This window comes from Hemicordylus capensis, chromosome 3, assembly GCF_027244095.1.
Source record: "Hemicordylus capensis ecotype Gifberg chromosome 3, rHemCap1.1.pri, whole genome shotgun sequence".
Taxonomy (NCBI): Eukaryota; Metazoa; Chordata; class Lepidosauria; order Squamata; family Cordylidae; genus Hemicordylus; species Hemicordylus capensis.
This window is the reverse complement of record NC_069659.1, coordinates 230,312,218-230,327,132: the sequence shown is the minus strand read 5'-3', so window position 1 is coordinate 230,327,132 and position 14,915 is coordinate 230,312,218. Positions and strand designations below refer to the sequence as shown.

Genomic DNA, 14,915 nt, shown 5'->3' with positions numbered 1-14,915 from the left:
CACACACGTACATACATAGACACTCCTTTTCAAAACTTTGGCTCTGTGCTTGGAGTACAGTGATATTGGGGCCAAGACCAATGGAGTCCTCCCTCCACACTTAACACTGCACAGAAGAGAGGGTCTGATAGCTATTCCGTGGGCATTACTTTGAGGGTCAGATGGACTCATACAGTGTGTGTGTTCCCTGCAGGCCTCGTGTGTCTGTTCATATGTTGCTGTTTCCACACACTTGAGAAGACCAGTGTGGTCTCTCTAATCCAAATGGCTGACTACTTGAAGTCAGTCTAGCAGTGTTCCATGGAAGAGGGAATATTGCCTCTGTTTACAGTTGTGAGTGGGAGTTGTGTAGACATAGGATAATGAACAGGGAACGTATGGCGAATCCTGGATGCAATTCTTCTTAAGTTTACATCAACATATCTGTACAGGGAAACACTTACATACACTATGTGTTTATGCATACATATTTAACCTTCACCTTACTTTCCATGTTAGAATAAAGCAGCATTGCAAGTCTCTTACATCTGAACAAGTTTTTCCTCATTAGCAGCTTGTTCTGTGTCAGCAAGCCTGGGCTGCAATAGAAGGCTAGGTGCGCTTCGGTACACTCAGGACCCAATAGTTACAAAATGCCCCAACACTCAGCTGCTTCCTTTGCAGAAATCTGTTTCATAACCAAATGTTACATTGTAATAATGCTAAAAGGATACTGTAAGAACAAGTCAGGGGTGGGTTTTTTGGCCAGAGTGAGCATGTCTATATTAAACTAGGCTCATCTCGTAAAATCTCCAGGATTGCTTGCAGTTTAGAGTTTCCCTGTTCTTGTCCATTTAGACTACAGATGACTTGTGCTGGAGTAGCCCTAGTGAAAACTGTGGGACTACTTTTGGAATGTTGTTTTAGGTGAACATAAAGACAGGTATATTATGTGCCCCCTTTCACACTGGAGGCTATGAACATAAAGGGCATAAGCATTGGTGTCAAGCTTAGGCATTGGTGGAGGGAGGAAGTGACAGCATGATTAAAAACCAGGAAAGCAGCTTAGGGTAAAAAGGTTGAGCATCTTATCTTCTAGCCGTATTCCAAAGCAGGCTCCCCCATGGCTGCTTTGATCTAAAAGAAAACCATAAGAGATTCTGTTCACAGATCTCGTTGTTACTTTTAAGTTTGGCCTTAAATACAGTGAATTAACCAAATTTGAAAACTGCAGTCAGACACTTTTATTAAATGCACATCAAGGTGTACAACTTTAAAACATTCTTTTTGGGTTTTTCTTCAGTATCGATTCTCTCAGTGGGGAAGTTCATGATGAGTTAGCTTGTAATAAGCTCCACACTGAGGACAACGGTGGCTGTCTCCTTTGTGTACCCAGAACCAAATAATAGTAGAGTTATCTTCCTCACCTGCAGAAAGAAAATTTTTATTATTTCTTTTGTTATAGAATAAATGTTTCCAGAAAATTAAGGCATGGCCAGGTATATTTGAAAATAGTGTTTGGTTCACTAGGATAATTGAACACGAACATATCTGCCCTTGAAGGTGGCCTGTTTTAAAGCTGGGTTGAAGCATCCTACTAACAGAGTAATGGAAAGCAAGTTTGTATATTGTTGCAACTTGTGTTTTGGCAGTTGGCAATTTAGGGCAGGATTGCACATTAGGCTGGCAAATGGGTACCTGAATGCTCCACTTTCCCCTGCCTGCTGATTCTTTTTCACCCTGTCTTCCCCGAGTTGGTGTCAGACCAGAAATAAGGCAAGCTAAGAAGAAACAGCTTGCAAAAGAGTTAAACTAACCCCTCTCTATTTACCTCCACATTAGTGTTACAAAATAAATGGTGTGGAACCCATGTTTGTCTCTTAACATTGACATAAAGTGCATCTCATCTCCTACAACTTCAGGTAGTGTATGTTACATGCAACAGTACGTTTGAGCAGTACCAATAAGTTTGTCATGGATTCTGATTTAAGGGAGAAGAGTAAGCTGTTTATATTAAATAAATGTGTTCTGTTAAATTAGATTTCATTTTAAACCAGGTTCTGTTAAAATATTTGTTGTTAAACATGGATTTAATTTTTTTAAGGTGGTGATTTGTATCCAAACTGACTAGGATAAGCCTTGACAATTTTTCTTTGGATCTAGCAGCCAACCCCAAAATGTAGGTGCCAGACAATAGATGCTTGAAAAAAATACCAGACATAGTATTGGGACATTGTGAAGGCGGAAGGTATATGGGCTTCTCTTTATTCCCTCTACAAGTAACATACTTAGATCAGAAACGAACAGGGAAATTTCAACTTACTGTGAATTTCCATTGGGCGTTCTGGGATGGCATAGTTTTTACTTTTGGTATTTCCCAAAACTAAAGATTGCCATGCCCCAGAACCACTGGAGAGTGTTGGTGCAATACTTAGATACAGTATACCTGTGAGTGCAACGCCTGCATGTGGAAGATTCCTAGTACAACCCTGTCACTTCCATAAGTAGGCAATGCAACAGCCTATTTCAGGGAATGGGAGATCTAGGCAGGCCTTCCGTATCAGCCATAGTCATAGTCTTTATTTCAGACCATATCAGCATACCACCCTTCCTCTCTGTACAATGCAAGTTACTTTAGGGTGTGTTCTGAGTGCATGCATACATTGGTCAGGAAGGGAGGAATGGCTGTATTAAGCTCTGGTAAGCTGTGCCAGGATGCTCTACTATAGTGGGCTGGATTATGCCCCAAATAGTTAAAGTTAACCCCTGCTAACTTGGCAAAGAGGCACCTTTAACGTGGTGATTCTCTTTATTTAGCAGGGGGAGAGTAACTGGCCCTATTCACCCCCAGCACAGTACTTCCAGTGACTGTTGCTGATGTCTATCTTACGTTTCTTTTAGATTGTGAGCCCTTTGGGGGGCTCACAACAACATTGACAATAAAATTCAGCCATCCCAGGTAAGGACCCGATGTCTGGATAAAACAAACCAGTCAATAACACCTGTCTGACTGTGTAAACAAGAAATAATAATAATAATAATAATGAGCAAAGAAAATTAAAAATTGGACTGCGCCAGGCGACGATGAACTGCATGGCTTCTGGCTTAAACACCTAACAAGCCTTCATAAACAACTATCAAAACAGTTCAATCACATTATGAAAGGCGGTGATATTGAACAATGGCTAACAACTGGGAAAACTCATCTCATTATGAAAGACCCAGCAAAAGGTGCAGTTCCAAGTAATTATAGACCGATAACCTGCCTGCCAACCATGTTCAAATTATTAACTGGAATAATAGCAGATGAAGTGATGCAACACTTATTAACTAACAAACAGCTTCCAGTTGAACAGAAAGGAAATTGCCCGAACACCAGAGGCACAAAAGACCAGCTGCTGATTGACAAAATGATTTTAGAAAACTGCAAGAGAAGAAAAACCAATCTAAGTGTTGCATGGATTGACTACAAGAAAGCCTTCGATTCATTGCCTCACACATGGATACTAAAATGTTTAGAAACAACTGGTGTCAGCTAAAACATTCAGATATTTACTAAAAAAGCCATGATCATGTGGAGTACACAGTTAACAATCAATGGCAAGGCACTTGGACAGGTTAGCATTAGAAGAGGCATTTTCCAAGGGGACTCACTATCCCCTCTATTGTTTGTAATCGCCATGACCCCACTTTCACAAATACTAAACAAAACAAGCCTCGGATACCAAACATCTAAAACATCAAGTACAATCAACCATCTGCTGTACATGGACGATCTGAAGTTGTATGGAAAGTCCCAGTCAGAAATTGAATCACTGCTAAACACTGTCCGTATATTCAGTAGCGATATAGCAATGGAGTTTGGACTAGACAAGTGTGCTGCATTAATAATGAACAGAGGGAAAATAACAAAAACAGAAGGAATAGAACTGCCCAATGGAAGCAAGATCAAGAACCTGGAAGAGAAAGAACCTTACAAATACTTGGGCATTCTCCAGGCTGATAACATCGCACACACTGAAGTTAAAAGAAAAATTGGAAGTGAATACATCAGGAGAGTCAGAAAAATCCTCAAGTCCAAACTCAATGGCGGGAACATCATACAAGCCATAAACACTTGGGCTATACCTGTCATTAGATACACTGCAGGAATAATAGACTGGACCCAGGCAGAGCTAGAGACGCTAGATCGTAAGACCAGGAAAATCATGACCATCAACCATGCTCCGCACCCCCACAGTGATGTCGATAGGCTCTACCTCCCTCGCAGCTCAGGTGGAAGAGGAATGCTGCAAGTCCAACAAACAGTAGAGGAGGAGAAAAGAGGCCTTGAAGAATATATAAGGGACAGTGAAGAAGATGCACTTCAAATGGTCAAGAACGCGAAACTATTCAACACCAATGAAACAAAACAGGCCTATAAGAAAGAACGTCAAGAACCGAGCAGAAAAATGGAGAAATAAGCCCCTGCATGGTCAATATTTACACAATATAAGTGGAAAATCAGACATCACCAAGACCTGGCAATGGCTTAAGAATGGCAACTTGAAGAAAGAAACAGAGGATTTAATACTGGCTGCACAAGAACAGGCACTAAGAACAAATGCAATAAGAGCAAAAGTCGAAAACTCCACAACAAACAGCAAGTGCCGCCTTTGTAAAGAAGCAGATGAAACAGTGGACCACCTGATCAGCTGTTGTAAGAAGATCGCACAGACTGACTACAAACAAAGGCATGACAAGCTAGCAGGGATGATACACTGGAACATCTGCAAAAAATACAAGCTACCTGTAGCCAAGAATTGGTGGGACCATAAAATTGAAAAAGTTGAAGAAAATGAAGATGTAAAAATATTATGGGACTTCCGACTACAAACAGACAAACATCTGCCACACAATACACCAGATATCACTGTAGTCGAGAAGAAAGAAAAACAAGTGAAAATAATCGACATAGCAATACCAGGGGATAGCAGAATAGAAGAAAAAGAAATAGAAAAAATCACCAAATACAAAGATCTACAAATTGAAATTGAAAAGCTGTGGCAGAAGAAGACCAAAATAATCCCAGTGGTAACTGGCGCCCTGGGTGCAGTTCCAAAAGACCTTGAAGAGCACCTCAACACCATAGGGGCCACAGAAATCACCATCAGCCAATTACAAAAAGCAGCTTTACTGGGAACAGCCTATATGCTGCGACGATATCTATAACAACAGCAACAACATTGACAATAAAATTCTGGCATCCCAGGTCCTTGGGAAGGACTCGATGTCTGGATAAAACAAACCAGTCAATAACACCTGTCTGACTGTGTAAACAAGAAATAATAAATAAATAAATAAATAAAAGATATTTATACATTGCTGGATTACATTGTGTGAATCTAGGAAAACATTAACATGTACTTTACCAAAAATTATTTTGATACATACAGATGCAACCCACTAGTCTCTTATCTCCAGTTGATGGAACAATATGAGGATCTTCTTTGGTTCCGGAATATCTCTTGGGTTTGAATATGCTGTATGGATCCTTTTACATAAAACCAAGAGCAGTGTTAGATAGAATTACCAAAATTGTTTGAAGTTCTAAAAACACTAGCAACAAACACTGCTTACAATGTGGTTTCTATTATATGCAACAAAAGATGGATTTTTAAGAACTAGCATATAAAGGAAGGGGGGGGGGGAACTATAGGAATTATAAACCTTAAGAGCTTATGCTTGCATGTGCTAAATCTGTGGATGGAAGATCTGCCCAGGAGAAAATCCATCCCTGGCAGCAGCTCACAACTTGGCTCAGTTGAACTCAAATATGAGAACATGTATGTCTGGCAGCATAGAAGGTGCTGCAAAGCAAAACCCAGAGTGCATGTACAGACTTGGGACTTCTAGGTTGTGGTGCACAGTGAGTGGTGGTTTCCAAATGATTAATCAGATAGTATTGCACAATCATCTAATCCAAGAAGAGACTCCTTTGTCAGCAGTTAGGGTTGACAGCAGTTAATATTTTTAAAGACAATCTTCCATGGGCAGGTTAGTTATTGGTTAAGAGGTTGGGAACTCTTCCCCTTCCAGCACACCAAAAATATGCAGTTCACACTCAGTTAACATTTGGCAAAAATGGCTTGGCAAATAGATTTGACCCCAAGTAAGGAGGTAAGGAAAAGTAGATTTGAAATCTTTTAAAGATTTTCTGGATGTCATGTCTGTCAGGATATACCAGGACAACTGATGATGTGCTCAAAGGGTAGAATGTGAATGGTGTGTGTTCTCTCCCTCCCCACCCCGTCCCCTAAGTAACAATAACCTCTGACACTAAGCAGATCTGCCAGTAAAAGAAATGGCCACAAGGGAGCTTCACTACATTTGAAAACATTTCACTTCTAGAAAGCACCATACACTTACGGGATAAACCTGCAGTTACGTATGAAGTTTCTGACTCTCCCTCAATGCAAAACCAAGGGTGGGGCACAGGGAACAGACATTGGCAGACTAACCGTGCTTAACCTCCCCCCCCACCCCCACAATCCAGTGTTCCCTCTAAGGTGTGCATGTGTGCTCACACATTTTTTGATGTCCGCTCAGTTAATTTTAGATCCCACTCAGGTTTAATCAGGAAGGTCCCACTCTGAATACATGTGTGCTCACACAGGATCTTCCTCTGTAAGTGCCTACTGCATTCTCTCTCAATTCTGTGACCATGAATTTAGGACCTAGGGATGTGAAAAACATTTTGATGTCGTAAGGTTTTGACTTGAAACGGGTCGTTTCAAGTGTCTCAAGCTCGAAACAAAATGTCGTTTAAATAAAAGGTCTGTTTTGAGTTAGGAACAAAACAATCTCATTTTGATTCAAAATGTTTTGACATTTTGAGCACCATTTTGGAGGCTTGTTTTTCCCTTGCTGATTGATTTTCTTTTACTGGCTTTTGATTGGCTTGCAAACCTATGAAGGTTTTGGAGAAAGGTTAAAAATGCAGTTTTAAAATTGCCTGCTTGCCCATTTCTTTTGTGGGTTGGGTAGTAGGTAGCACCCAACATGCCCTACCGCCCAGCTCACTTTGGTGTCCCTAGGAGCTACCCTTGGGGAACAGTGGGGTGGTTTGAGTTTCCCCATTGTTCCCTTTGGCCGAAACACTTAAAACATCTTGAGATTTGTTCCATTGAAACAACCAGGTCGACTGCTGTTTTGACTAAACATTTTCAGCTTGAAACAAAATCTGTTTTGTGCACATCCCTATTAGGATCGTGTGTTTTGCATGATTTAGTCTAGTTTGGCTATTACTCTACTTTATGTGGTCCAAAAGTTACTTTTAAGCTGCCATGTGTGTTTAATGATTTTAATAATTTCCACTATGTTTTTCAGTGCTAATAGTCTTCCACATCTGTTTGTCAAAATCATATTGTTCCAATGTGTTCTTACAAACTGAGGGAAGAAAATGCTGTGTTCACTTAGACTGAGGGTCAGGGATGTGTTTCTGATCTTTCAGAGCACAAACAGCACTTAAAAGTCTTAGCCCTCTGGCATAACAGTACAAATATAGGGGGAAATGGGGGGACTATCCCCATAGAACCTCCTTATGCACCTGTTGGCCTCGGGATATCAGTTTATTTAAAGTCAGGATATCAGCCACCAAAATGAATGCGGTTTAAGTTAGATATACCTAACTTGCGTTATCCTTCAATGGCGCTTAGTCATGACTGACTAGTCTAGATGCTGCCTTGAATTGCTGGGCCTGTTGGCTAAATTGGAGTACAGAGCAGTTACTGGTTTAGGCATACCTCCCCTCTCTTCATGGCTTGTAGAGTTTTCCGTTCAAGTCCAGTGGCTTGCTCTTCATCAGTGGGAATACCTGGAAGGAATGTATATTCAAAAACAAACTGAATGAACTCTCTGATCCTGTGTAGTGATAGGCACCCTTAAATTACTTGAAATCAATAAGTTTGGTGTGCCTAATTGCATAGGATAAGGTAACATGAATCTTGAAAGAACCAGAAGTATCCAAAATGTTAGTCTTTCTTAGCAAATTGCAGAGCAGCTGTCCCAAGAGCCCCTGGTGGCACAGTGGTAAAGCTGCCGCCCTGTAACCAGAAGGTTACAAGTTTGATCCTGACCAGGGGCTCAAGGTTGACTCAGCCTTCCATCCTTCCGAGGTCAGTAAAATGAGTACCCAGAATGTTGGGGGCAATATGCTAAAATCATTGTAAACTGCTTAGAGAGCTCCGGCTATAGAGCGGTATATAAATGTAAGTGCTATTGCTATTGCTATTGCTGTCCTGGGACAAGGGTGAAAGTGTAGGGTTAAATCTCTTAAAATAAAATAAATTCATTTAACTATTAATGGCTTCATTAATAAATTGCCTTTTAAAATCTCTTTGTGAAAAGGTCCAGGCTCATAAATCTTGACTTGATCAACCTTTTGCTTTGCTTGGATCGTAGAGATACATTTGGGAAGCTAATAGGCTGTATTTAAGGAGACCTGTAACATTTTACATCAATGCCCTCCCTCCCCCCCACCTCCATGCCTTCTCCTCCTAGTAAATGCAGTGGATAAAACTATAGCCCCCAGACTCTGGAATGCTCTCCCAGTGGTCATTCGCTCCTCGGACTCCATCATGGCTTTTAGAAAGCTTGTAAAGACTTGGCTTTTTACCCAGGCTTTTACATAATCGTTTTTACTGCTGCTTCTGGGTGTTTTTATTTCTTGTATTGTTTTATGCCTGTTTTTATATGTTTTTATACTCTTAGCATGTTGTTTTTATTGTGTTTTTATTGTATGTTTTTAACTTTTGTAAACCGCCTTGGGGCTATATTTTAACGAAAGGCGGTATAAAAATGCAAAAATAAATAAATAAATAAATAGCAATGTTGAATATTTAATAATAATAATAATAATTATTATTATTATTATTATTATTATTTATTAATGTGGCTGATGGGCCACAGAAATCACCATCAGCCAGTTACAAAAGGCAACTTTACTGGGAACAGCCTATATTTTGCTATGATATCTATAACAACAGCAACAACATTGACAATAAAATTCAACCATCCCAAGTCCTTGGGAAGGACTTGATGTCTGGATGAAACAAACCAGTCAATAACACCTGTCTGACTGTGTAAACAACAACAACAACAACAATAATACAGACAAACATCTGCCACACAGTACACCAGATATAACTGTAGTCGAGAAGAAAGAAAAACAAGTTAAAATAATCAACATAGCAATACCAGGTGATAACAGAATAGAAGAAAAAGAAATAGAAAAAAATCACAAAATACAAAGATCTACAAAATGAAATTGAAAGGCTGTGGCAGAAAAAGACCAAAGTAATCCCAGTGGTAATTGGCACCCTAGGTGCAATTCCAAAACACCTTGAAGAGCACCTCAACACCATGGGGCCACAGAAATCACCATCAGCCAATTACAAAAAGCAACTTTACTGGGAACAGCCTATATTCTGTGACGATATCTATAACAACAACAACACTGATAATAAAATCCAGCCATCCCAGGTCCTTGGGAAGGACTCAATGTCTGGATAAAACAAACCAGTCATTAACACCTGTCTTACTGTGTAAACAAGAAATAATAATGTAATTTCTAAATTACTACTTCAAATCAATGTAGCTCATCCATACAAGGCTCAATCAAAATTATATCCAGGAGCTATTCTCACAGATTTCCCCCATCTTGTCTGTTTTGGTCCTAATAGGGTGGAAATAGATATGTTTTACTAAATCACATTGACTACTGAGCGTGCATGAATCTTCTCTTTACAGGTGTTTTAGGATGTATCAGTTCACTAATCAAAGTTAATAAATGATGCCCTCTCAAATAAAGTCGCTGGCACAGCACAGACATTGGTTTAAAGGACTGAGATATTACTATGTGCATTTCCCCCTCACCACACTGTAAATGCAGCCATACTGCATATACTGATGGGGACTAAACTGGTAACTCAATAGCTATTAGTGGTTATAACTATATGGAATCTCCAAGTTCAGAGGCAATAGGCCTCTGAATATCAGTTACTGGGGGCAACAGTAGTAGAGGGCTATTATCTTCAAGCTCTGCTTTTAGGTTTCCAAGAAGCATCTGATTGGCCACTGTGGGAAGCAGGATGAGGGGGATCTTTGATCTGATCCAACAGAACTGTTCTTACATACAGCGGATATACTAACTTCTGTGGGACACAACTAACACCAGACATCTTGCAAACTTGAAGTGCAAGCCCACTGATTTACTGAAATTTATTTCTAATATATGCTAAGGATTGTAGCCATGGTGGCATGAAAAATAAATGAAAACCCACACTGCATGGTATTTGCACAATGCTCAGGAAAGAAAATATGAGTTTAGAAACATTGGCAGAAAAATCAAATAGTGATGTTATTCAAACTCAAGAGACATCATAAAAACAATTTTGCATGTCACGTGCTACTTAGGTGATTGGGTACGCTTTCTCCAAAATGGTCCTCTTCCCTGGACACCTGTGGCGTTGTTACTCAAATAAGCTGTCCTTGAGGCACTACACTGAGGGCTTAAATGTAGGAGGTGGTGATTAGGTAGTTCTCCTGGGGTATACTGTGCAGTTGCATAACCAATGGGTCCAAAGTAGTAGGCAAGAGACTCCACCAAATGTCCACAAATATTACAGCACCAACGGACCCCAGCAGAAAATGCTCCACACTGCTTTTAGTGCCTTCCAGTTTTGACAGGTCTATCCAAACGGCTTCATTCACCCACCTACCCACCCCCATGCATGTGTGTAACTCTGAAAAAAAGCCACGGTCTTCTGCCCCCAGCTTATTTGAAGAGCACTGGTTGGGGTTACCTGTCGCATTATAAACAGGGCATGTGGCCTCAAAGGGGCCCAGTCTTATGTGGTGCCCTTGTGAGTCAAGGGGGCCTCCCAGAAACAACACTCTCTAGGCCCCAGGCGCGCCCTTGAACACGGAACACAGCCCCCGGCCCTTGGGGGTCCTTGTGCCGCTGTTTCAGGCGACAGAGCAATGCAAAGGCAGCCCTGACCCCCACCCCCTCGCCCCGCTTCCCTCCACAAAGGGCTGGGGCATGTAGCCCGCTGCAAGCCAACCAAGGTTCTCGCGCCCCCGACCCCCGCAAGAGCATGCTCCCTCCCCTCAGCCTATACGCACCGCCGGCGCTCATGGCTCGGACGGAGGTGGGCGCCATGACACGCCTAGGGGCGCGGGGCACCACTCCTTGGAGGGCGCGGAGCAGCAGCAGCAGCCTGGTCGCCATGGTGGGTGGGTGCGTGCTCTGCCACTTGAGCAAGGTCAGGGAGTCCTGCAGCTGCCGCTAGCGCTCACGGCGCTGGCACAGGCGCCAGTCCCGGGGGAGGCGGCGTCGGCGTGAAAGCGGGGCTCGCCTCGCTGTGCACACCAGCTCGGGCCACAGCGGTGCCCTCTGGTGGGCTTGAGGTCCGGGCGCCAGCGTGGACTTGTCTTGGACGAAATACTTGTCACTTGAAAGCCTAAGCGGCTGGCGATGGTTATTAGTCAGTGGAGGGAGAGCAGCAACTCTCCGAGACACTCTTTTCTTTATTTCCACATTCGGTTGCCCTCCTCTCGCCTGCTAATGCGCTCTGCCTGTTAACCGCTGGGCCACAGGGGACAGTATTTCTATTGATTACTAAAGCAAGCAGTCCGTATAGAACTTTGACTGCTTCCGTAGAACTGTGTCTTTCTCGCCCGCGAAAGCATTTGAGTCCCTCCCTTCGTTATACTGAACTCCCCCCATTAACCCATATCTTCAGTCCCCAAAGCATATCCCGCCCCCGCTCACAAATAGTGTCTTTCCTTTCCCTAAACCAGATTTAAGTGAGGAGGTGCTTGCTCCTCAAGTTTTCCCTGTCTGCACCCCTGAGATAAAGTAGGGTAAGGGGGATACAGTACTCACACACACACACCTGCCAAAAAGAGCAGGATGCATTAGAAAGACCTGGGAACAATAGCTTAGGATTAAAATTTATGTAGTATAGTAAAAGAGTATTAACCCATTCACAGCCAAAACCAGAACTATCCTTTCAAAATCAAACTGGATCCACACTTAAGGACAACGTGTTCAAACTGAAAACTGTTTAATATTATACTTTTATCAACCCCAAACTTGACCAGAACAGGCCAGAAACCCACCCCTTTAAAAATGGGCTTTGCCTGGGAATGAGTTCATGTTTTACTCATGCATGGATTGAATCCCTAAGTTACTGTTCACATGTGTATTTAACACATCTTACTGTTTTTAGAAAAGACATCATTTATGAAATGGCTGGTCTGAGAATTAGAGTGGGGTGTGTGTGTGTGCATGCTTGCTTGCACACACACACAAGCTCGTGCACACCCCTGAACTCCCCTATGTGTGAGAGAGCATGGCTGCATGTGTACGCAAGAGAGAGCAGGGGCTGCGTGTGCACACGAAAGAGAGTGGGGCTGCATGTGCGCATGTGCATGCACAAGAGAGTGGGGCTGCGTGTGCGCGTGCGAGAATGCGGGGTTGCGTGTGCGCACGAGAGAGAGCGGAGCTTGGGTACACACGACAGTGGGTCTGGGCGTGCACATGGAGCTGTGTGTACGCGTGTGGGAGCATGTGTGCGTGAGAGCAGGGCTGCTCTCATTCCCAAGGGATTGTGTGCGTGAGTGGCAGTGCGTGCACAGCACATGAGTGTGTGTGCATATGTGGGGAATGCGTGCATGAACAAGTTTGATGTGCGAGCATGAGTGGGGCTGTGTGCATGGGGTTGAGTGAGGGGGGGTGCATGCACACAAGCTGCGGGGCACATATGCGTGAGAGTGGGGCTGTGTGCACACACATGAGAGCGGGACTGCATGTGTTAATCCACACGTGGGGTTGTGTGTGCATGTGAGTGCGGGTGCATGCACACAAGTGGGGGTATGTGTGTGTGTACATGCAAATAGAGGTCTGCATGTGCACATGTGTGGGGTGTGTGTGTGCATACATGCGGGGGCACATGCGTGTGGGGGCTGGATGCTGCTTTGAAGCCTGAACAGTAGGTGGCAGTCAACAGTGTTAGCAGCGGCAAAGTGTGTCCCAGGAATGGGCAGTGGGAAAGAAAAGGGGCAGCAGTAGTGGATTCTGGCCCAGGCTGAGCACTTGGAGGAAAAAGAGAATGCAGGAAAAAAGACAACATGAGAGTGAAGAGAAGGAGGGGTAAAAGCAGGGGTAAGTGGCAGGCAAATGGGGTGATGCCTGCAGCAAGGGACAGGACCAACTGCCCGCACTCATGATCCTACAACACCCAATATTAACTCCCCTGTTTGCCTCATGATTAGGAGGTCCTCCTGCCCTTACAATAAAGTATATTAGTTACAAAGGGGAAATTCTTATGAAGCAAGAATGAAAACAGAAAGGTTCCATTTTGATATAATGATAATGGTGCATGATATAACCCTAGTTTGGAGATGAGGCATGAAACAGAGACCACATTCACATGTAATGCAAAACCACAGTTAAATGGGGCAGAGGTTGAAATCTGTGCATGTCTGAATGCGTGAAACCACAGTTTCATGGCAAAAGCAACCTGTGGTTTCCCTCACCAAACTCCAACATGAACCTTTGGTTTGTAGTGAGTTTCTCCACCTCAACCTGAGGTTTTGCTGCAGCAGCGTTACATCTGAATGCAGATGCAGCCGTAACAGTGGTTTCATGCTGATTCTGGAACTATAATCATAGAGAGGGAGACCCAGACCTGCTCCACGTCCATCTTTATTTTTGCCCAGAACAGCAACCCTACTTTCCTGGGATCACAGGCAACCAGGCTCTCCTCTCCTGCAATAGCAGATTTGCATATGCCACAACACCAGTCCAAACTGAGGAAATTTGAATGAGATTTAAGATCTGTCCCTGGTCCCAGTGTTTCCCCAGTCTGCCCACCCGGCAACGCCCAGACACATGGAGCATCAAATCTCCTTTGGGTGCATCAAAGGCTTCCCTGTAGAGGAGGGGTTCACCACACAAAAGTTATATCATTAACAAGAGATAATAGGGGCCCCACCCAAGGACCCCCTTTTTTTGGATGGCTCAACATGAGTGCACAGTCCAATGGAAATGTTAAGGTCAACGAGCCTAAGGTCCTCCCCAGTAGACTAGCCCTCCCATGTGATGTCTAATTCCCTAGTGGCAAACCACCACAGGGGGAGGAGCATGGTTTTGCCTCCATGGACTTCTTTGCAGGGTGACCCATCGCAAGAGCATTGTTGGTCACAGTGGGCTGGACCCCAGAATCCTTTGCCCTCCTGTATTTACATATCCCCTCACTGGAAGTCATGTTCCCTTCTCTTTCCTGAGTAACAGGACCAAGTGCCCCTCAGCATCCCCTCCCCCGGCAGAAATTGTGCTTGTGTGAGAATGTTTGGTTGCAGGGCAGAAGTGCAACTGCTGTCAGATGAAGACCTTGCATGGCCTATAAAGGGATTTAAACGCCCTTTCCCTTCCAAGGATGAGCAGTCTATCCCAAAAAGGCATGACTGTGCACGATGCACCCACTTGAAGATGGTGGCCAATGGCTGCCGCCCTGGAGATGTCCTGACTCCTTGCCTACAGTCTGGCAACGTGAGCCCTATAAGGCTTGCTGGGATGCGGCCTTGGCAGAGGAGGAAAAGGGAGGGGCTCCCCTGCCTTAAGAAAAGGAGGTTGCCAGGCTGCAGTTGGACGAACGTCTGCAATGTGATTCATGGTTAGAAAAATTAAGCACAGGTTCAGCCACCTCCAGGTTCATGAGCGAATGCAGCCAGACTCACATTGCTTTCCTCACACACAACCTCCCTCTCTTTTTGGAGCTGTGACCTGCTGAAATCAGTTTGCAAATCTGCTTCAGTTCTGTTCTTTAGGGCAAGCAATTTTGGGTAGCATTTTGAATTGCAAGGATATTTACCATTTACATCCATTA

General features: G+C 43.5%; 1 protein-coding gene across 1 annotated transcript; it reads right to left on the bottom strand.

Annotated features, from left to right (window-relative positions):
- Positions 1-1,208: 1,208 nt before the first annotated feature.
- On the bottom strand, positions 1,209-11,547 carry LOC128352372 (cytochrome c oxidase subunit 5B, mitochondrial-like). The gene is made up of 4 exons (XM_053312915.1): positions 11,146-11,547; positions 7,764-7,834; positions 5,413-5,512; positions 1,209-1,406 (listed from the first exon to the last, which is right to left on the bottom strand). The coding sequence occupies exons 1-4, from the start codon at positions 11,249-11,251 to the stop codon at positions 1,294-1,296; spliced, it is 390 nt and encodes a 129-aa protein (XP_053168890.1). The 5' UTR covers positions 11,252-11,547; the 3' UTR covers positions 1,209-1,293.
- Positions 11,548-14,915: the final 3,368 nt, after the last annotated feature.

Coding starts and splice junctions, on each gene's coding strand:
- LOC128352372 (XM_053312915.1), bottom strand. CDS start 11,251: ATGGCGACCAGGCTGCTGCTGCTGCTCCGCGCCCTCCAAGGAGTGGTG. Junction 5,513..7,763: donor AAGCCATGAAGAGAGGGGAG/GTATGCCTAAAC, acceptor TTTATGTAAAAG/GATCCATACAGCATATTCAA. Junction 1,407..5,412: donor GAGACTAGTGGGTTGCATCT/GTATGTATCAAA, acceptor TTCTTTCTGCAG/GTGAGGAAGATAACTCTACT.